Below are 23,436 nucleotides of genomic sequence, written 5' to 3' on the forward strand. Positions count from 1 at the left end.
AGACTATGTTTGCCGTAATTGTACCGAGAATGCAACCGGAGGTGTGAAACCTGGAGGATTGCAGCAGATTGTGATCACCAAAAACATGTGGCAGTTCTGCTAACTATATCATGGTCACAAGATAAGTCTTTATAACATATCAACCAGAGTCAGTAGGGGAAGACAAACCTCACAAATGAACAACAATGTCCTGACAAAACCCTCCCTGCCTGGTATCTACAGATGACACCCTTTCTCTTAGCTTCCAAAGGACAGTGCTCGAATGTCACTACTTCCCCCCGTAGTCAGGAAGGACTAGGTCTGTAACAGGTCTGAGGAAGAGCACCATCTTCTCTGGAGATCTGGAGGCCATTAACTCCTCTTGGTTTGAGAGTCTTTCACGAGAACGATAGGTCCAACTTCGATGTTGGGCTTGCTTGTGTGCCACACACTCCGTGGCTGCTATTGAACCGGCGCCAGTGCCGCTTACCAACATCTTTGGTGTCGAATTCCCCCAGAGGAGCTGGGAAGGTACCTATCTTCTGTGTGAGGAGGGTAGCAGGGGTAAGCACCAGAGGCTCTCTGCAGTCTGCACTCTGAGAGACTCAGGCTCTTCTGTCTGGACCATCAGCAGCCAGTGTGTCTCGTCTGCAGAGATTCTAAAACACACACCAACCACAGAGTTGAAAAAGCAGGGACCCTAATTTGCTCTACAGATCTACATCTCTGTAGCTCGGCATCTCTACAGCTTTACAGATCTACTTCTCTACAGATCTGCAGCTCTACATTTCTGCAGCTCTGCATCTCCACAGATCTACATCTTTACTTCTCTACATTTCTACAGCTCTGCATCTCTGTAGCTCTACATCTCTACAGCTCTACATTTCTGCAGATTTGCATCTTGACAGCTCTGCATCTGTACATTTCTGTAACCCTGCATCTCTACAGCTCTACATTTCTGTAGCTCTGCATCTGTACATTTCTGCAGATTTGCATCTCTACTTCTCTACATCTCTGTAGCTCTGCATCTGTACATTTCTGTAGCTCTGCATCTCTACTTCTCTACATCTCTGTAGCTCTGCATCTCTACCGCTCTACTTCTCTGCCTCTGTGGCAGGTGGAGGTGTTGCAGTTTGTTGCTGGTTTAGTTGGGTGGAAGTCTGGAAGTGCTGTGGGCGTGGATGAGGGGTTTCAGCAGCAGGTAAACAGCGAGGGTTGGAGGCGGGCGATATTCTTGAGGTGGTAAAAAGCAGTTATAGTTTAAGGATGAGGGTGGAGTGGGTGTGATGGTTTTGGAGGGGAGAGAGGGTTGAGTGTTTCCTCATAAGCTCTCCTGATAAAATCCTACTCGTCTGCGTGTGCATTTGAAATAAAGTCAGTGACTTGGCCCACTTCTCAGTACAAGCTGTGGATCGTAATGACGGCTTTGCACGTTCTTCAATAATGAGACACACCCCTAAACACAAGAAAATAAAACCAGCACGCGAGAGAAAGTCTGCAATTTGTTCAACTTTATTGAGAAAGACCCCGTGACAGAGCTATGAGTTGATCCGTCAGCTGTTGAGAGCTTTGAGTTTCATCTTCAGTGCAAAAAGAGGAGAACAGTGTCGGATGAACTTACGACTCTCTCGTCTAAAAATAACGACAAAAACAGAAAAAAGAAAAAAAAAAAAAAGCTGTTCTTTATTTTTTTATCTCAGCAGCACATGAACCAATCACTGACATGCATTAAATGATCCTTTTCTCTCTCCAGGTCCGCTCTGCTCGGTGTGTTTTGATTCTTGCAGTTGGCACAGTCACAGCTCACAGTACTCAGCCCGTCGCCTGCTTCATTTATTTTACTTTATTTTGAAAAGCAGACGAAAAAAATTGAATAAAATCAAGAGTTTTAAAAGCAATTTTAGGTTAAAAAAAGAAAAGAGATAATGAACAAATTGCTGTTATTGGCTGATGAGAGGGAGGGGGCGTGGCCACATGAGAAAACCCAAAAAGTGTATTCCAGCAGTGAGAGGAAGAGGAAGGGGAGGAGGAGGAGCAGGGGGGGAGAGAAGAGGAAGGAGAAGAAGAAGGTCACATGGCGTATTTCTGAGTCCAGTCCTGAGCCGTCTTGTTGTACCTGCAGGGGAGAAAGGTGCCGGTCAGATCAGCTGTTACCGGGTAGATTAGGGACGATGCCATGCCTGCAAACACAACACACGGAGCGCTGTCTGGTTCATCTAAATTGTGGCAATTTTTTACTAAAAATGCCCTAAAAGTGCGGGCAGGTTCAACCTCAGAAGCTGCCAAAATAAAACTGAAACACTGAAAGATCAAAATGTTCTGTTAAGTTGACCAACAATGATTTTACAAATACACAAAGATACTAACTCATAAATAATAAGTGACATTTATACATTTGTTTTGGAATAACAGCCCCCTTTATTTACGATATAATGAATAAAGAAATAAATTATTAAATTAATGCATGAATATTAATATATTCATTTTTAAGAATGAATGATAAAGTAAAGAAATGATAAATAATTAAAGAAAAGAAAAGTAAATAAATATAAGAATTAATACAAAAGGTAAAAAACAATGTATTCATTAAAAAGGATTTATTTTGGCAGCTTTGATCCTCCACTCTATAAATAACGGTTAAACTTATTACAACATAAATAAATACACGTTCACCACAAACTCGTTTTCCAGGGGAAGATTTAAACCAACAAAGATGAAGTAATAATTATAATATTTTTGAAGATGAAATCTGAACTGTTTTTGCCTCTAAAGAATTGTTTAGTTCTGTTTTTGTGTTGTCAATAAAGAAGAGAGGCAACAAAGAGCTTGCACTGTGACTTCAGCCGGTATCTAAAGGAAGGATTTTAATTCTAAGTATTTTAGGAACATTTTAGTAATTCAAGTAGAGGATTCAAAAACGTTTTCCATCCCTGCACATCTTATTTCTAATTTAAAGAATGAATGCATGATTGTGTTTAACATATTTGAAATAAACCTATCTTTATGTTTTACATGCAGGTAAAAAGAGATCCATTCATTCAAAAGAGGCAGAGGCATTTATATCATCAGGTCCTTTTCCTCAGAGCCACAGGTTCCTCTCAGAGAGTCAACATCCAGAACCAAATGTTTGCCGACTAAACGTCAGAGATAAAGTCTTTAAAGAGTTCCCGATAAAGGGATGGTTTCTCTGTTTGTTAGGGGAGTTGTTTGTATTGCTCTGGAGATATTTAAGACGCCTAAACAAGTGTAAATAAAGACTACAGTGAGCATAGTGCTGCTGCAGACCCAGGAGGTTCCCCAGCCAGGCAGCGATGATCCAGAAACTCCTGAATGTTGGGGCTGCAGAGTCTTCTAAATATAACCTCTATGGTGTGTAAAATGCGTCTCGTTCTCTGAGCTGTAGGGGATACACTGACTTCGGGCCTCTACATCCTTCAAAAACACCCCCTAAAACTCCACCAGTTCCCGTGTTAACTCTGATGTGCGGTTCTTGGCGTCCCTGAGAGGCTCCTGTGACGTGCAGGAGAGAAATGAACGTCTGAAACACGAAAAGCTGAGCCGCTCAGACTCTGTTCCCCGAGCCATGCTTTGCATCAAAACGTGCTTCAAGTCCAAAATCCAGCGTGGGAGTTTTCAGCGCTTACCCTCACAGCATGGCATACTTGTCTGTCCACTCCCTGGCTAGTCTGTTATACCTGAGACAGACACTGGCGTTAAAAAGAAAGGACGCTTCTCTACGGTTTACTGAGCTCCTCCTTTACGGAAGGTCTGGGTTTCAAGTGACGGCGTGTTGTACAAAAAAGAACCTCAGAATCTCCCTGACTATGTTGGTAAATGAAAGAGATATCTTTTACATGAAAGAAGAAATGTAGGAAAAAGAAAGTGGAATATCCTGACATTGAAGCGGGTAATCAAACAGGAAATCTGGTTTATTCTGAGATTTAAAAAGGGAACATTTTCCACCCAAAAAAAAAAGTCTAGAAATTCACAAATGAACGAGAAAACTGGAAAATAAACCCTGAGTTTAAGTCTGATTTATTGTTTCTGTTATTAAAAAGAAATGTACAATAATCTCAAAGGGTCTCTTTTCAACTCTGTTAGTTTGTATTGTGTATTTAATAATGAACTCACTTTACAGGGTCTGTTTTGTAGATGCGGGCGATCTCTGGCACTAGCGGGTCGTCAGGGTTCGGGTCACATAACAGAGAACAAATGGACAAAAGGACTGTGGAGAGAAACACATGTTCATCCATAAACAACAGATCTATTATTATATCAATGACAAAACTGCAGTAAAATATCACACTGCAATCACAACTGCAATAGTTCAAACTAAATACACTAAACCCGTCAGAGGAAATGAGATGTCTTCTTCATTTCATTCAGAATAATTCTCTGGATGAAAACAGACTACAAACAATAACGAATCATTTCAAAATAATGTCAACTAATCATCTTATAGTGGCCAATACGGGCCGGCTGATGACCGCCTGGACGGCCACTGCAGTCAGCTTGCACACACATGAATGCATTGGTAATGTCAACTTTGTTATTTCAGTTAATACCTTATACAACACGTTATACAACACGTGTATCCTGAGCCCAATACAGATTTAAATAACACAAATGCAGCCAGATTTCACAAAGTCTGCATGAAACAGAGCAGTATGTAGTAATGCCTCCATGCTCTGATGTTCAGAAAGCTGCTTATTCCTGTGGTCGTCCTGTGCTGACGGGGGTCTGTCCTAACCAGCTAACATCAAAACACAAGCTGCTTGTTCTCGAGGAACAAGCCATTAGGATTTTCCCTTACTGTTGACTTTTTCACAAAGTCCAACTTTTTATTAGAATTCAGACTTTTTTCCGCAGAAGTCATCATCTGCTCAAAACGATGACTTCATTGAATTATCTTTTTTCATAACACACACTCTTTCCTTGTTTCTCAAAGTGTTGACTTTTATTACAATTCATATTTTTACTAAATTATGAATTATCTCAGAAATAGGTCACCTCTGACTGTGGGCGTGCCACCTGAAACCAGAACGCAGGTTTCCCCGTAGAATGTTAAAGTGATGTCTGGGCAGACGGCAGAGCTTTGTTTTTACGGAGCTCTGACGTCACGGTGTTGGTTACGTCGCGTCATGTTCTCCAGAGAATTGATCTGATTTAGTTTTTACAGAATCACCTCAGATTAGATCTTTCTAGAGCATAACCCTGATAAGAGGATGAACTGCCCCCTGAAGAACACTGCATTCCTTTCAGATTCAAATAAAGAACAATCCACACCTGGTGACAGACTCACCTTTAGAGATAGTTAATGCAGGAGACCACTGTGATCTCAATATATCCAGGCAGATGCTGCCGTTACTGTTAATATTTGGGTGATAAATTCTTGTTGTGAAGGCGACCTGAAAGAGAAACACACCCAAAATCACAATCAGAGAACTTCAACTCAAACGATGTAGCAGAGAGTTCTCTGCCTGCTCGTTGCAAAATGTACGACGCAAATGTTTGTCTTAACAAGGAAAACACTTTCTGAGATTAAAGGGGTACATTTACTATAAACCCACTTAGATATTCTGAGATTAAAGGGGTACATTTACTATAAACCCACTTAGATATTCTGAGATTAAAGGGGTACATTTACTATAAACCCACTTAGATATTCTGAGATTAAAGGGGTACATTTACTATAAACCCACTTAGATATTCTGAGATTAAAGGGGTACATTTACTATAAACCCACTTAGATATCCTGAGATTAAAGGGGTACATTTACTATAAACCCACTTAGATATTCTGAGATGAAAGGGGTACATTTACTATAAACCCACTTAGATATTCTGAGATTAAAGGGGTACATTTACTATAAACCCACTTAGATATTCTGAGATTAAAGGGGTACATTTACTATAAACCCACTTAGATATTCTGAGATTAAAGGGGTACATTTACTATAAACCCACTTAGATATTCTGAGATTAAAGGGGTACATTTACTATAAACCCACTTAGATATTCTGAGATTAAAGGGGTACATTTACTATAAACCCACTTAGATATTCTGAGATTAAAGGGGTACATTTACTATAAACCCACTTAGATATTCTGAGATTAAAGGGGTACATTTACTATAAACCCACTTAGATATTCTGAGATTAAAGGGGTACATTTACTATAATCCCACTTAGATATTCTGAGATTAAAGGGGTACATTTACTATAATCCCACTTAGATATTCTGAGATTAAAGGGGTACATTTACTATAAACCCCCTTAGATATTCTGAGATTAAAGGGAGTACATTTACTATAAACCCACTTAGATATTCTGAGATTAAAGGGGTACATTTACTATAAACCCCCTTAGATATTCTGAGATTAAAGGGGTACATTTACTATAAACCCACTTAGATATTCTGAGATTAAAGGGGTACATTTACTATAAACCCACTTAGATATTCTGAGATTAAAGGGGTACATTTACTATAAACCCCCTTAGATATTCTGAGATTAAAGGAGTACATTTACTATAAACCCACTTAGATATTCTGAGATTAAAGGGGTACATTTACTATAAACCCCCTTAGATATTCTGAGATTAAAGGGGTACATTTACTATAAACCCACTTAGATATTCTGAGATTAAAGGGGTACATTTACTATAAACCCACTTAGATATTCTGAGATTAAAGGGGTACATTTACTATAAACCCACTTAGATATTCTGAGATTAAAGGAGTACATTTACTATAAACCCCCTTAGATATTCTGAGATTAAAGGAGTACATTTACTATAAACCCACTTAGATATTCTGAGATTAAAGGGGTACATTTACTATAAACCCACTTAGATATTCTGAGATTAAAGGGGTACATTTACTATAAACCCACTTAGATATTCTGAGATTAAAGGGGTACATTTACTATAAACCCACTTAGATATTCTGAGATTAAAGGGGTACATTTACTATAAACCCACTTAGATATTCTGAGATTAAAGGGGTACATTTACTATAAACCCACTTAGATATTCTGAGATTAAAGGGGTACATTTACTATAAACCCACTTAGATATTCTGAGATTAAAGGGGTACATTTACTATAAACCCACTTAGATATTCTGAGATTAAAGGGGTACATTTACTATAAACCCACTTAGATATTCTGAGATTAAAGGAGTACATTTACTATAAACCCCCTTAGATATTCTGAGATTAAAGGAGTACATTTACTATAAACCCACTTAGATATTCTGAGATTAAAGGGGTACATTTACTATAAACCCCCTTAGATATTCTGAGATTAAAGGAGTACATTTACTATAAACCCACTTAGATATTCTGAGATTAAAGGGGTACATTTACTATAAACCCCCTTAGATATTCTGAGATTAAAGGAGTACATTTACTATAAACCCCCTTAGATATTCTGAGATTAAAGGAGTACATTTACTATAAACCCCCTTAGATATTCTGAGATTAAAGGAGTACATTTACTATAAACCCCCTTAGATATTCTGAGATTAAAGGAGTACATTTACTATAAACCCACTTAGATATTCTGAGATTAAAGGAGTACATTTACTATAAACCCCTTAGATATTCTGAGATTAAAGGAGTACATTTACTATAAACCCACTTAGATATTCTGAGATTAAAGGGGTACATTTACTATAAACCCACTTAGATATTCTGAGATTAAAGGGGTACATTTACTATAAACCCACTTAGATATTCTGAGATTAAAGGGGTACATTTACTATAAACCCATTTAGATATTCTGAGATTAAAGGGGTACATTTACTATAAACCCCCTTAGATATTCTGAGATTAAAGGGTACATTTACTATAAACCCATTTAGATATTCTGAGATTAAAGGGGTACATTTACTATAAACCCACTTAGATATTCTGAGATTAAAGGGGTACATTTACTATAAACCCACTTAGATATTCTGAGATTAAAGGGGTACATTTACTATAAACCCATTTAGATATTCTGAGATTAAAGGGGTACATTTACTATAAACCCATTTAGATATTCTGAGATTAAAGGGGTACATTTACTATAAACCCCCTTAGATATTCTGAGATTAAAGGGTACATTTACTATAAACCCACTTAGATATTCTGAGATTAAAGGGGTACATTTACTATAAACCCATTTAGATATTCTGAGATTAAAGGGGTACATTTACTATAAACCCACTTAGATATTCTGAGATTAAAGGGGTACATTTACTATAAACCCACTTAGATATTCTGAGATTAAAGGGGTACATTTACTATAAACCCATTTAGATATTCTGAGATTAAAGGAGTACATTTACTATAAACCCACTTAGATATTCTGAGATTAAAGGGGTACATTTACTATAAACCCACTTAGATATTCTGAGATTAAAGGGGTACATTTACTATAAACCCCCTTAGATATTCTGAGATTAAAGGGTACATTTACTATAAACCCACTTAGATATTCTGAGATTAAAGGGGTACATTTACTATAAACCCACTTAGATATTCTGAGATTAAAGGGGTACATTTACTATAATCCCACTTAGATATTCTGAGATTAAAGGGGTACATTTACTATAATCCCACTTAGATATTCTGAGATTAAAGGGGTACATTTACTATAAACCCACTTAGATATTCTGAGATTAAAGGGGTACATTTACTATAAACCCACTTAGATATTCTGAGATTAAAGGAGTACATTTACTATAAACCCCCTTAGATATTCTGAGATTAAAGGGTACATTTACTATAAACCCACTTAGATATTCTGAGATTAAAGGGGTACATTTACTATAAACCCACTTAGATATTCTGAGATTAAAGGGGTACATTTACTATAAACCCACTTAGATATTCTGAGATTAAAGGGGTACATTTACTATAAACCCACTTAGATATTCTGAGATTAAAGGGGTACATTTACTATAAACCCACTTAGATATTCTGAGATTAAAGGGGTACATTTACTATAAACCCATTTAGATATTCTGAGATTAAAGGGGTACATTTACTATAAACCCACTTAGATATTCTGAGATTAAAGGGGTACATTTACTATAAACCCACTTAGATATTCTGAGATTAAAGGGGTACATTTACTATAAACCCACTTAGATATTCTGAGATTAAAGGGGTACATTTACTATAAACCCACTTAGATATTCTGAGATTAAAGGGGTACATTTACTATAAACCCACTTAGATATTCTGAGATTAAAGGGTACATTTACTATAAACCCACTTAGATATTCTGAGATTAAAGGAGTACATTTACTATAATCCCATTTAGATATTCTGAGATTAAAGGGGTACATTTACTATAAACCCACTTAGATATTCTGAGATTAAAGGGTACATTTACTATAAACCCACTTAGATATTCTGAGATTAAAGGGGTACATTTACTATAAACCCCCTTAGATATTCTGAGATTAAAGGGTACATTTACTATAAACCCACTTAGATATTCTGAGATTAAAGGGGTACATTTACTATAAACCCATTTAGATATTCTGAGATTAAAGGGGTACATTTACTATAAACCCCCTTAGATATTCTGAGATTAAAGGAGTACATTTACTATAAACCCACTTAGATATCCTGAGATTAAAGGGGTACATTTACTATAAACCCACTTAGATATTCTGAGATTTGTGAGAATCCTAGAATTGATGAGAGTAAAAACTAGAGGTTGAAGCTGACTGACCTTGGGGGGTTTGAAGGGATAATCTGTGGGGAAATGAATGGTCAGGAAAAATACTCCGCCCTGATAGGGACTGTCGGGCTGAAACACAGAGAGAGGACACATTGATGAAGAGTAGTCAGAATGCATCCATCGCTTCCTACTTCATTTTTATATCAGATACTTACAGGCCCCATAATTGTAGCTTGCCAATGAAACACTGGAAAGAGAAAGAAGAGGGTAAATAAATGCACATATTCTGAGTCTGCTGCACACCAACACTTTGTTAAAAAGTTAAAAAGATCTCACTGTCTTCACCGACGGGTCCTGCAGAGCACTGAGCCGGAGGGTCTCTGGACAGATCGGTTAGCTCCTGAAAACACAGGAGGAGGAGGAGGAGGAGGAGGAGGAGGAGGAATGTGTAATTAGTATCCTCTATATTAAAGTTTCACAGCCTTCAATTTTAAAGTCAGAAAGAACAAGACCTTTATCACAAACCTCTCAAAATAAAAGCCTTCTCATTCGTTATGTTGCTCTAACAGCACCAGCAGGAACCGAGTCATTTATTTGTGTCAGCTGTTTTCTGTTTTGTTCTCTTGCACCACTTCCTGTTGCAAAACACCCACAACACTGCAGATTCGCCCATAACCAGAAATACAGCCACGGATTAAATTAAGAGGCCCCTTCAGCATTATCGCTTTCTCTTGTTTTAGTTTTGATAGCTCTGTCTTTCCAGTTACATGGTTTTTATTTTTTCTATGTATTCTATAAACTACTGGCATTTCTTCTCTGTGTTGGAATTCAACACACACTGGAATGGCTGCCATACATGTAGAGATAGAGACTTCAGGGAGAATTGGGTTGGCTGTATTAGCAGCAGTCGTAGCCTTGTTTAAAACCACAGTGAAGTGAATATTGAATAAGACATTTAAACACATCTCCTCAAACATTTTGACTATTCCTCTAAAATATATTCAACACAAACTATAGTACAGTAGTACATTCACCCAACATTCAGCAGCCTCATGTCACTCCAAAGGCTTATTTTGAAAGGACAGTTGCAGCTCTATGTTGCAGAGCAAACCATCTAGAACCTAATCTGCAGATTCATCACTAAAGAAAATAATAGTAAGATGCAGTATTTTTAAATCCCAGTAAACTGAATAATGGATAAAATCACCCCGCACTTGTTTGACTATCGTCTGAAACTTTATACTGAATGATTCATCTAGAAAACAATCTGCAGATTATAGTTCAAAACAGATTGTTAGATGCAGCTGTTATTTGGAAACTTGAAGAAGCACCTCAGACATTTTCCATTATGTCCTTAAATTGTATTTACATAATGAATCTACAAAATGTTTGCAGCACTTTCTTGCATCACAGTTCAAATTGGACACAGCTTAACATTTAAAGGCCTTTTCTGACATTAAATTCACCACCCGACATCTGCGCTGCCCGGCATCACTACAGAGAGACTTCTATTCTGAAAGGACAGCAGCATTAAAACAAACAGGGTTATTGATGCGTTAGCAGCGGAGGCTCTATTTTTACTGCAGCGAGTCGGGGGTTGGGGGGGGTATTTCAGGTCTCGGTGGTATGTGACACACTCAGCTCGTCTTTCAGTTTTCAGTTCAGGGAGGCGAGTAAATGTCGAGTAATTCAGACGGAGAGTGAGACCGTAGCAGCTGAGCAGCGCACTCACCCGGGTTCAATCCCACTGATACGGAGTTATTCATTAATAATCTCGCTAAATATCCTAGCAATCCACCAGAAGTTGCACCAAAAGTTTCCCCTGGGTCCTCCTACACTTTCAGTGTTCTGCAACAACAGAATCAGTGGCTAAATCAAAGAGTTGAGGCGGACTGTATTTTATTCAAATATCATAAATGTCTGACGGCTCCCCCAGGATGCTGACCTCCACCTGGATCCATCGTCTGCTTAGTCACAGACTCATGCATTCTCCAGCCGCTGGACTCCCTCTGCTGTAAATGGATTATCTGTTTCATTTAACATCTACTGCACATCTGTCCTTCCTGGGGAGGGACCCCTCCTCCGCTGCTCTCCCAGAGGATTGTAACATTTGCCCCGTTAACTGGGGGTTTCTTTGGGAGTGTTTCCTTGTCCGATATGAGGGTCCGAGGACAGAGGGGGTCGTATTCGTATCCTGTACAAACTGTGAAGCCCCGAGACATTGGGCTTTATGAATAAACTTTGATCCATTTATTATTTTTGCCAACATGACTTTCTGTGGTGCAAATGTTGATGAATATTCATTATAGGGAGTCAAATAACAAGTGGTTTATGTGTGTCTGAACAGTTGAAGACCACCTTGAGCTGGTTAATATTTACTAAGACAACTAAAAAGCAACATTACTCGATACTGCATCATTTTGTTTTAACAGACTAATCGTAAACGCTCTATAAATCTGCAAATATATCCATCATGGTTTTATCAGTATTGATGTTTGAGTGATGGTTATGGTGATGTTCATTAAACATGTCTCTGTATGGTGGGGGGGTTTCCCTCTCCTGTAGTGCAATAAGTTTCTGTGCATGTAAATGGTCTAAAATCCCAAGCTTCCAGAACACAGTGACATCACTACGGAACACACCACTACTATACATTGTACGTGATAGGCTAAGGGGCAGGACATCTCTAAGCTCGGTGACCAATGAAAACAGAGCTGGCCAGCTAACCAATCAGAGCAGACTGGGCTCTGGTTTCAGACAGAGGGTGAAAAGAAGTGCTGCAGCACAGGCAGTCTGAGAAACACAGAGAGCTTTCTGAACATTAAAGCACAGAGACGTCCCAGACCTAACTTGTGGAGGTTTGCACGTTTTTACCTGTTAGAACATGGGGACTCAAATCCCCTGTGGCTGGCAGAGCGCTCACAGCTCCGTGCATCATGTTGCTTTGATAACTGGACCTTTTTACATTCAAAAATAATCAGAATACGGCCATCTGTACAAATATTTTATTTAAGCTATTTCTTGTACACTCAATGTTAACACTATCCTACTTCTATACTGTGCTAACTGTAATTGGCCCTTTAATGTGTATTTTTGACAGGCGTTAATCTTCCACTGTCATTACGAATATATTTGACTTTAATTGAGATTTTTATATTTCATGTTTTCTTTTTTTGCAATGCCTTGTTTTAACGTGCTGCTGTAAGGAAACAATTCCCAATTAGGGATCACTAACATTGATCTTATACTTTGTAATGTAGGGGTAAAAATGTAGAAATAGGGATGAATACATTTTCCAAAACATTTACAGGGGACTGCCCTTTCAAGAGTTGATTTAAACCTGAGACAACAAGGGAATACAATACGGCCTTTATGTTTTATTTGTTACATAGTCTGGATATAGTTTTTTGAAATAGCTTTTATTTTATTTTTGGTATGGGGGTGGCGGCTGAGTCTGTAGGGTCTTGGCTGGGGAAGCAGAAGGTCACAGGTTCTAGTCCTCAAAAGACCAAGGTCTACCGAGGTGTCCCCGAGCAAGGCAATCCCTACACTGCTCCCCGGGCGCCGTACATATGGCAGCCCACTGCTCCCAACACTACCATGGGTCAGATGCAGGATGTACATTTCCCCTCTGTGGGACCACTAAAGGTTCCTCTGTGGGACCAGTAAGGGTTCCTCTGTGGGACCAGTAAAGGTTCCTCTGTGGGACCAGTAAGGGTTCCTCCTTCTTCTTCTCTAATGTTGCTATATTCTTCTTTCTGTGTAAACCTACTTGGTAATAAAACCGATTCTGATTCTGTAATAGGGATAAAAATAAAACGTATAAATACACATTTCTGCACACTTTACAATATAACACACGGTATTCATATACTGAGTGTCCTGTTTCAGGCAATACACTTGATTCTGATTCTAAAATATAGAAAATATCAATTAATTTCCCAAAATATTTACATGGGACTGCACATTAAATGGTTAATGTACACATTACACAACAAATGAAATAAAATACATGTTGGACAAACAGCAGCGAATTTAAACCTTCTTGTTAATAAAAGTTGAACCCCATTCTGATTCTGTAACAGCAGTGTAATGGGGGTTAAAATGTAGAAAATATAAAATAATTTCCCATAATATTTACAAGCGATTGACCATTTCAGGTTTAATGTAAACCTTAGACAACAAGTAAATATAAACCATGTCAGTCTGAGATCTGACGGTTTAAATGTCAACTGTTGTTTTTTATAAATGTCAACTGTTGTGTCATCGGCAGCAGCTGCTGAGCTAACGCCGCTAGCCATCGAGCTAACAGCACACAAACATCACGTATAAAAGCTATAAACATCAAACCGGGGGTTAAAATAAACATGGGGGGAAACAATGGGAATGTGTTACCTTTGTGATCCGTTTTAAAGCCATTGTTTCTGCGTCGTGGAGAAGGAGGTGAAGCTAGGTGATGCTAACTAACTAGCATTTAGGCTTATTAGCTTCTGTAGGCCGGCTAAGCTAAGCTGTGCTAACACATAGACCGGGTTTAAATACTGACTTTGTTTTAATCTCGTTTGTTTGTCTTGTTGAACACAGATATGGAGCCTGTATCTCTGCTGCTCGTCAGCCCTGACTTTAAGGCTGACTCTCGAATAACGGGACGAGTCTGTCGGTTCTTCTCCAACCCAGTTTAGATTAAACCACGCCCATTTCTGCATTAACGTAGCTCTGCGTGATTGCGTCATGGATCTATGGAGAACGTAAAATAATATAGAGATGATAAAAACAAAGCAATAATTTATTGTTAATTGTTTCTGGAAGATGCTCAATTTATTTATATTACACACACAATTCAATTTCAATGTATTTTTATTTTTATCACTGTCTTTTTTAAATGATATTAATTGCATTAAACACATTGTAATAAACAAACATTTCTTCAAATATTTTATTGTTCTTTACTTTTTCTTCTTTTGTAATTTTCGTATTTAATTCATTTGTTTTAATTGTTTTTTTATATATATCATTATTTATATTTATTTATCATTATTTCAATTTTTGTTGTTCCCCATTTTTTTATTGTGGTTATTAATATTTGAAAAAAGTACTTTAAATTATTTCTGCTTTAATTATATTTTTATTGAGTTTATATATATATATATATATATATATATATATATATATATATATATATATATACAGTATATATATTAATATTCTTACTAGTTATTATTTAATGATTTAGTTTTTAAAAATGGATTAATAAAGAATATATTTTATACCTTCACATTTGCATCATTATTCATTAAATACATGTTCTTTCGTCCCTCTGAGGTGGTAAAAACGTATTAAATTATATTTAAAATTAACTATTTAAATATATACAGTATGTGTAGAATATCAAGATTTTTTTCAATATGAAAACAGTCCTGTAATTAAAATAGTAAATTAAACAAATCAGGATAAATTAGACTGACTCAACAAGGGTGTATATAAAAAAACACTTTATTAAAAAACAACGACCAATGTAAAGCTTTTGTTGAACTGTACAGCCGGGTAGAGATATAAATAGAGACAAGACTACAACTCCTCAGGGCTCTGGACTTCCTTTCCCACAATGCCTTGCATCTTATTTTATCAGAGGAAGAAGGGATCACACTGACATTTGTTAAACCATCAAGTCTTTAAAAGCTTTCAGTGAAAGCTTTCCGTGCTATGAAGACTGATTTTATGAATGTTTACAAGTGAATATGTGTTGTTGTAATGATTCCTCCTGTTCATACGGACAGTTCACATTTATTTTTATAAACACAGATTCACTCCCATTCATATCAGGGATGATGAATGTGATATTCAAAAGATAAATATTCAGAAATCTTAATAAAACATGATTTCCCCCCCCCACGTTTTCAAAGGATAAAGCAACATTAAACTCAAACTGGACATCTTGGATCGGATTCATGGATACATTATTAAAAAACTTCTGCGTTGATTGTTTCGCTTCATCTTACCGACCCTATCTGCTAGGATGCACCATTTATTTTTCTCATACTGCCTCCTCTTTTTACCCTCTGTCTGAAACCAGAGCCTAGTCTGCTCTGATTGGTTAAGCTGGCCGGCTCTGTTGTGATTGGTCAACTGCTTAGAGATGTCCCGCCCCTTAGCCTATCACGCACAACACAGGCACCAAATCAAATTCCTTGTATATGTAAACGTACAAGGATTAAACTTGATTCTGATGTGTTGAAGTTGCTAGCCAATACGAGCGAGAGTGTTCCACAGTGATGTCACTATGTTCCGAAACTTTGGGATTTTAGCCTCTGCAGACCATTTACATGCACACATGGGCCTCTTTAAAAGGTATTTCCCAGCCTGTATGAAGAGGAGGAATCATCTCCTCACAGTAAGTGAAGTTATAAAATAAAACGGTCCTTTGGGGAACATTTCTCTACAATCATTTTACTTTTATAGCACCTTCCCCCCCCGCAGCAGGACACGTAAAACTCCCCTGCTGAAAACCCTCCGTCTGATTTCTGTCCCTGAACATGAAGTCAATTGAATCATTATATTTCATTTGAACACTTATTTAACATTCATTGGTTGGAGTGCGGAAACCCATCAACACAACTCTAGTTTTCTGTCAACGCATTTCTTTAAAAACCAGCTAAAAGTTTGTATAACTGTGAACTCGGCTCAGCCCGGAGCGATAGGTCAATGACTCGTTAATTATGGGATGGATGACCAGGCCGTGCAGAGCTCCACCCCGCTGTCACACACCCCGCTGTCGATCTGAACCTCCGCCTTCACATCCTGCAGCTGAACCTCACCTGCAGGAGAGGAAACATCATGTTATCACAACTCTGCATTCAGGGGGGGTCAGAAAAATCTGGAAAATTAGTATCAGGGGGGGGGACTCAACACGGAGAGTCAGCAGAAATGTTGGGTTAATGTCGGGAACATATTTATTATTTAATTCAAGATTTAAATGTTCAGTTCACGTCTTTTAAAATGTATATTTCCAAATATGTATTTATGTAACTTTTTATAATTAAAATTGTGGATTTGGAGAAGACGTATGACCGGGTTCCCAGGGAGATACTGTGCGAGGTGCTGTGGGAGTATGGGGTGATGGGGTCTCTACTCAGGGCCATCCAATCTCTGTACTCCCAAAGCGAGAGCTGTGTCCGGGTCCTCGGTAGCACGTCGGATCGATTTCCTGTGAGGGTTGGCCTCCTCCAGGGCTGCGCTTTGTCACCAACAAGGCGTAGTCGTGGGGGAGGGGGTCTGCAGTTCGGTGGGCTAAGGATTGCACCACTGCTTTTTGCAGATGAGGTGGTCCTAATGGCTTCATCGGTCTGTGACCTTCAGCACTCACTGGATCGGTTCGCGGCTGAGTGTGAAGCCGCCATGGTTCTCAGCAGGAACCGATGGACTGTCCACTCCAGGTAAGGAATGAAGCCTTACCCCAAGTGAAGGAGTTCAAGTGTCTCGGGGTCTTGTTCTCGAGTGAGGGAACAAGGAGCGTGAGATGGGTCGGAGAATCGGAGCAGCGGGAGCGGTACTACAGTCGCTTTACCGCACCGTTGAGAGGAAAAGAGAGCTGAGCCAGAAGGCAAAGCTCTCTGTCTACCGGGCCATCTTCGTTCCTACCCTCACCTATGGTCATGAAGGATGGGTCAGGACCGAAAGAACGAGGTCGCGGATACAAGCGGCCGAAATGGGATTTCTCCGCAGGGTGGCTGGCATCTCCCTTAGGGATAAGGTGAGAAGTTCACTCATCCGGGAGGCACTCGGAGTAGAACCGCTGCTCCTTCCTGTTGAAAGGAGCCAGTTGAGGTGGTTCGGGCACCTAGTGAGGATGCCACCTGGGCGCCTCCCTAGGGAGGTGTTCGTCCAGCTGGGAAGAGACCGAGGGGTAGACCTAGGACCAGGTGGAGGGGTTATGTCTCTTCGCTGGCCTGGGAGCGCCTTGGAATCCCCCAGTCAGAGCTGGTTGATGTGGCCAGGGAAAGAGAAGCTTGGGGCTCTCTGCTGGAGCTGTTACCTCCGCCACCCTGACGGAGAGGCGGGAGAAGATGGATGGATGGATGGATGATGGATGGATGGGTGGATGGGTGGATGGATGGATGGATGGATGATGGATGGATGGATGATGGATGGATGGATGGATGGATGGATGGATGGATGATGGATGGATGGATGGATGGATGGATGGATGGATGGATGATGGATGGATGGATGGATGATGGATGGATGGATGGATGGATGGATGATGGATGGTTGGATGATGGATGGATGGATGATGGATGGATGAATGGATGGATGGATGATGGATGATGGATGATGGATGGATGGATGGATGGATGGATGGTTGGATGATGGATGGATGGATGATGGATGGATGGATGGATGGATGATGGATGATGGATGGATGGATGGATGGATGGATGGATGGATGGATGATGGATGGATGGATGATGGATGGATGGATGGATGATGGATGGATGATGGATGGATGATGGATGGATGATGGATGGATGATGGATGATAGATGGATGGATGGATGGATGATGGATGATGGATGGATGATGGATGGATGATGGATGATGGATGGATGGATGGATGATGGATGGATGATAGATGGATGGATGGATGGATGGATGGATGGATGGATGATAGATGGATGGATGATGGATGGATGATGGATGGGTGGATGGATGATGGATGGATGATGGATGATGGATTGATGGATGATGGATGGATGATAGATGGATGGATGGATGGATGGATGGATGATGGATGGATGATGGATGGATGATGGATGGATGATGGATGGATGATGATGGATGATGGATGGATGGATGGATGGATGATGGATGGATGATGGATGGATGGATGGATGGATGATGGATGGATGGATGGATGGATGGATGGATGGATGGATGATGGATGATGGATGATGGATGATGGATGATGGATGGATGATGGATGGATGATGGATGATGGATGGATGATGGATGATGGATGGATGATGATGGATGATGGATGGATGATGGATGGATGATGGATGGATGATGGATGATGGATGGATGATGGATGGATGGATGATGGATGATGGATGGATGATGGATGGATGGATGGATGGATGGATGATGGATGGATGATGGATGATGGATGGATGATGGATGATGGATGGATGGATGATGGATGATGGATGATGGATGATGATGGATGATGGATGGATGATGGATGGATGATGGATGGATGATGGATGGATGATGGATGGATGATGGATGATGGATGATGATGGATGATGGATGATGGATTTTCTTCTTTTTTTAAAATTAATTTAACACTCGTATTCTTTAATATTTTACTGGTCATTGAATTACACCTGAACTTCACCTGCAGGGGAGGAAACATCATGTGATCGCCACGCTGCATTCAGGGGGGGTCAGAAAAATCAGGATCTATTTTGATTAAATGATTTAATGTTTTATATTTTATTATTTATTTATTCAAGATCTAATTTTAGAATATATTGTGGTTACTCCTATTTTTAATAACTGTGTTTTGAGTTATTGCTGCTTTTATATTTATCTGATATCAGATTTTTGTATATTCTAAGTAGTTATTATTTTATGTTATTTAATGATTTACATTTTTAAAATGCACTTTCTCATTTGTATTGTGATTTATAAAATGAAGGATATGATTGTTCTCTTTGAAAGTTATTTTAATTATTGAAGTTTTAGATTGTTTTTTGTGATTTGAATTCAGATGTTTTCTTTTATTTAATGACTACATTTTAAGTGTTATATTTATTCAATGTTTTAAATTATACGTTTTAGTTATTTTTAGTAAGTAATCATTTTGGACTCATCCTGTTTGCTCACCTCTGCTGTCATTGGTCAGCTGAGTTTCGTCGCTGTGACGCAGCGCCTCCTCCAGGACGCTCAGTGCTCTGCACTCTCCGACTGACCTCAGACCAGCCAGCAGATCCCTCACCGTCCCACCTGACACCTACAGGGTCAGAGGTCAGAGGTCAGAGGAGAACAACACATATCAGATACAACTTTATTGATCCGCATTGGACTTGTTTACTTCTGGAACACAGTGACATCACTATTGCACATTTGCACTCCTATTGGCTAGCGCTCCAACAAATTGTACGTGATAGCTAAGGGGCGGGACAACAGGCTGGTAGACCAATCACAGAGTTGCTGCTGTGACAAAATGTAATATAGGCATTTCAAAGAGAACTAAAAAAAAAATCAGTGTGTGTGTGTGTGTGTGTGTGTGTGTGTGTGTGTGTGTGTGTGTGTGTGTGTGTGTGTGTGTGTGTGTGTGTGTGTGTGTGTGTGTGTGTGTGTGTGTGTGTGTGTGTGTGTGTGTGTGTGTGGTGTGTGTGTGTGTGTGTGTGTGTGTGAGACCTCGTAGCTGTCCAGCAGTGTTTTGGCAGGGGAGGGGCTCAGTCTGAAGGCCGTGTTGAGGATCCCGAGGCTCAGACTGTGAGCCAGGTTTTCCCAGCATCCTTCACTCTCCAGAGCGCAACACACCTGCTGCTTCACCTCCACGTCCAGACTTGCCAGGTCACCTGCACAGACACAAACACACACACACACACTTAGATAAATTACAGTAGAGAAAACACAGGAAGAGAAATGGAGACGTGTCCATATCTCACGTGTTGTAACTGCACTACGGATAAAACCCACCTTGAGGAGAAGCGAAGGATTTGTGTGGAGATTTTGGTTCATACTCTTTACCATTCAGAAGCTCCAACACCTGCCCACACACACACACACACACATTTTTTACTTGGTGAAAAAGTCAAGGATTCCAGCTGCTGAACGTCAGCTGTGGTCCGGCTCTTATTTTGAAAGTCCTGTGTTTTTGCACCTGAGTGTTGGCCGCCATGCTGATGGGAGTGTTTCCTGGGATGTAACCTTCATCTTCATACTCCTCTTCGTCGCAGCAGCCCTCCTCCCTGAAGAAGAGCGGCTCGAAGTTCTCCTTCTGAGGGTCCGCACCTGAAACACACACACAATAATTACAAAACACACACTTAGTACACGATAACACACAGTTATTACACAGAGTACACAGGGTCCTATAGTCTTACTCTCTTATGGACTTCAGATTTAATTCAATAAGCTCTATTGGCGTCACATTTGACATGCATAAAAGCACAATGCATAATATAAAAGACAAATTAACCAAAATGTACAAAAAAATAAACAGTATAAAACGTACTTATAGAGTATTAGGTTTCCTACCTGCAGCCATCAGCAGAGCGGTCAGTTTGAGAGAGCCCCGCCCAGCAGCGATGTGGAGCGGGGTGGAGCCGTTGAAGGTGGAGCAGTCCACTTTGGCGTTCCCCTGAACAAAGAAAGCTTCAGTTCTCAGGGTCTCAAATCCCCCTGCAGACCACTCAGATGTGCCACCACGTAAAACACCGTTCACCAATCAATAATGTTGTTTATATGGGATGTATATTTACATATATGTGAAAAAAAACCTTTGAATACATCTAATTCCCAGTGCTCCCAGTGCTCCCAGTGCTCCCAGTGCTCCGTACCTCCAGCAGCAGGCAGCCGGCCAGCGATACGTTGTCGGCCTCAGTGGCGAGGTGCAGCGCGGAGCGGCCGCTGCTTCGCTCCTGAACCTCCACGTCGGCCCCGCCCTCCAGCAGCTCCCGCAGAGAAGGCAGCTGATTGGCCAGGACCGCCAGGTGGATCCCACACAGACCTGTAACCACGGCAACACACCATTTTAATAATTGTATTACAAGCTGAGAAGACAGATCCCTGCAATGGGTTATGTGTGTGTGTGTGTGTGTGTACCTGCTGTGTTGCAGTGCTGCAGTCCCCCCCTCACGTCTCCTCGCTGCAGGAGGAGCTGAACCACTCCCTCCCCTCCCTCCAACCCAGCCGCCAGGTGGAGCGCCGTGTTGCCGTGACGATCCGTCAGAGTCGGGTCAGCGCCGGCCAATAGGAGTGCTTCTACTGCCTCCCTCTGGTGCGTTATCACTGCCAGGTGCAAAGCAGTCTGGGAAATGAGGAGGAAAGGGATTGGTGTTTTATAGACTGTTGTAATTCATAATTCGTATTTCTGTGCAGGACCCTGAAGGCAGCATCTCTCTGGTCCAATGGGGTTTCTCCATGTGATTTTGGTTTATTGCAGAAAAAAACGTCAGAATTCTGAGAAAAAAGTCACATCATCTGAAAGACCCATTCTGAAGTCTGTAAGACAAAAGTGAAATTCTGAGAACAATCTCAAAATATGAGAAAGTCAAAATATAGGATCTGTGGGGAGGGAAAAGTCAAACACTGACAAGAAAGGTTCATTTTAGGGGGAAATATTCAGACTCTGAGAAAAAAGTCCAAAAGTTGTATAGCTCAGTGGGAAGAGCAGGGGTCCACCGGGTTTGAATCCGGCCTGCATCTTAAAAAGAAGATGATTCAGGCCACATGAAGGAGTCAGAAAATGTCAAAATTTAGAGAAAGAAATAAAATCTGACAATTTTAAAAAGTCATCATTTTTTAAAAGTCATCATTTTTTAAAAGTAGATCATTTTTTGAAAGTCATCATTTTTTGAAAGTAGATCATTTTGAAGAAATGGTCCGAAAATTCAGAAATTTGGAGAAAAAAAACTCAGATGTTTGAAAAGGAAATCAATAGGAACAGAGATTGTGAGACAAAGTGTGCATCTTAAAAAGAAGACGATTAGCCACTCGAACTAGAATAATGGAAAATAGTGGGACTTCGACATTTAGTAAAAATACTAGAAATGTAATGAAAAGTCCGAGCTGTGTTTGGACCTGGTACAGGTGGTTCCTCGTGTTCAGAACCTCTGGTCCGGGTAAAGCAGAGACGACCTGAGTCAGACTCTGCAGCGCCTCCTGCTGGCAGTGGAGAACCGCCAGGTGGAGCCCGCTGAGGAGAGGGGAAACATGGAGAACGATTAAAGAAGGAAAGATAGAGAGACAGAATCACACAGATGAACTTCAAAACTCCAATACCAATTTAGAATTCTGTTTCCATTTTCTATTTAAGTTTTTATTCTATTTAGTTATTATTCATTATTATTAACGACATTTTAAATTAGTTATTTTTTAGGTTTAAAAAGTGTGTTGTGTTGGGTGTTACTGACGTGTCTCCATCCTCGTCCTGAGCGGTCATCAGGGGCCGCTGTGCAGCCAGCAGGTACGCAGAGTCTCCGGTCAAAGAGTACTGAAACAGAGCCTGCAGCTGCAGCAAAACCTCCTCTGCAAAACACCAGAGAACACACAGGAAGGAGTTCAAACACCAGAGAACACACAGGAAGGAGTTCAAACACCAGAGAACACACAGGAAAACCGAATATTTAGAGTTAACACATCAGTTAACACATCAGTTAACACATCAGTTAACACATCAGTTAACACATCAGTTAACAGAGGAAAACAGCACTTTAAACATTCAAATGTCAGTATTATTCACATCAAAACTTTTGAGATGCATTTCGTAATGCTGCACAAGATACAACATCTGAAAAGCAACAAAGATAGAAACAGTTACGCGAGGTAAAATAGCCAGAAATATCTGAAAAAAACGTTGATATTCTCTGAGATTATAAATGTGCAAGAAAACCCAGAAAATTGCGATATTTGTGTCTTTAATCACAGATTATTTTCGGACTTTCATTCTCCTTATTTTATGAGATAAACCTCAAAGTTCTTAGTTTCTCAAAGTGTATGGTGAAGGCAGCAGCACAGTACCTCTGTGTTCTCCTGCCTCCTCCACACTGAC

The 23,436-nt window shown here is 39.9% G+C and overlaps 2 protein-coding genes across 3 annotated transcripts in view; both read right to left on the bottom strand.

Annotated features, from left to right (window-relative positions):
- Positions 1-1,470: 1,470 nt before the first annotated feature.
- On the bottom strand, positions 1,471-14,359 carry LOC134859797 (ubiquitin-conjugating enzyme E2-17 kDa-like). Of its 2 annotated transcripts, XM_063876512.1 has the most exons (8): positions 14,050-14,359; positions 9,991-10,054; positions 9,870-9,901; positions 9,706-9,783; positions 5,282-5,387; positions 4,111-4,204; positions 3,624-3,674; positions 1,471-2,095 (listed from the first exon to the last, which is right to left on the bottom strand). In XM_063876512.1, exons 1-7 carry the CDS (start codon positions 14,071-14,073, stop codon positions 3,626-3,628), a joined length of 447 nt encoding a protein of 148 aa, XP_063732582.1. In that variant the 5' UTR covers positions 14,074-14,359; the 3' UTR covers positions 1,471-2,095; positions 3,624-3,625. The 2 variants fall into 2 exon arrangements, with proteins under 2 accessions (XP_063732582.1, XP_063732583.1); XM_063876513.1 differs by lacking the exon at positions 3,624-3,674.
- A 770-nt stretch (positions 14,360-15,129) lies between these two features.
- nfkb1 (nuclear factor of kappa light polypeptide gene enhancer in B-cells 1) overlaps positions 15,130-23,436 on the bottom strand; it is a 28,861-nt gene continuing 20,554 nt past the window's right edge. Inside the window, 11 exon segments of the mRNA XM_063876159.1 lie at positions 15,130-16,469; positions 19,539-19,665; positions 20,076-20,239; positions 20,361-20,430; positions 20,545-20,675; positions 20,922-21,024; positions 21,224-21,393; positions 21,489-21,693; positions 22,467-22,581; positions 22,799-22,913; positions 23,406-23,436. The exon segment at positions 23,406-23,436 is cut by the window's right edge and continues 110 nt beyond it. Coding sequence (XP_063732229.1) covers positions 16,369-16,469; positions 19,539-19,665; positions 20,076-20,239; positions 20,361-20,430; positions 20,545-20,675; positions 20,922-21,024; positions 21,224-21,393; positions 21,489-21,693; positions 22,467-22,581; positions 22,799-22,913; positions 23,406-23,436 — 1,332 coding nt within the window. The 3' untranslated portion in view covers positions 15,130-16,368.

The sequence above is a fragment of the Eleginops maclovinus genome, chromosome 23 (assembly GCF_036324505.1).
Source record: "Eleginops maclovinus isolate JMC-PN-2008 ecotype Puerto Natales chromosome 23, JC_Emac_rtc_rv5, whole genome shotgun sequence".
In the NCBI taxonomy this organism is placed as follows: domain Eukaryota; kingdom Metazoa; phylum Chordata; class Actinopteri; order Perciformes; family Eleginopidae; genus Eleginops; species Eleginops maclovinus.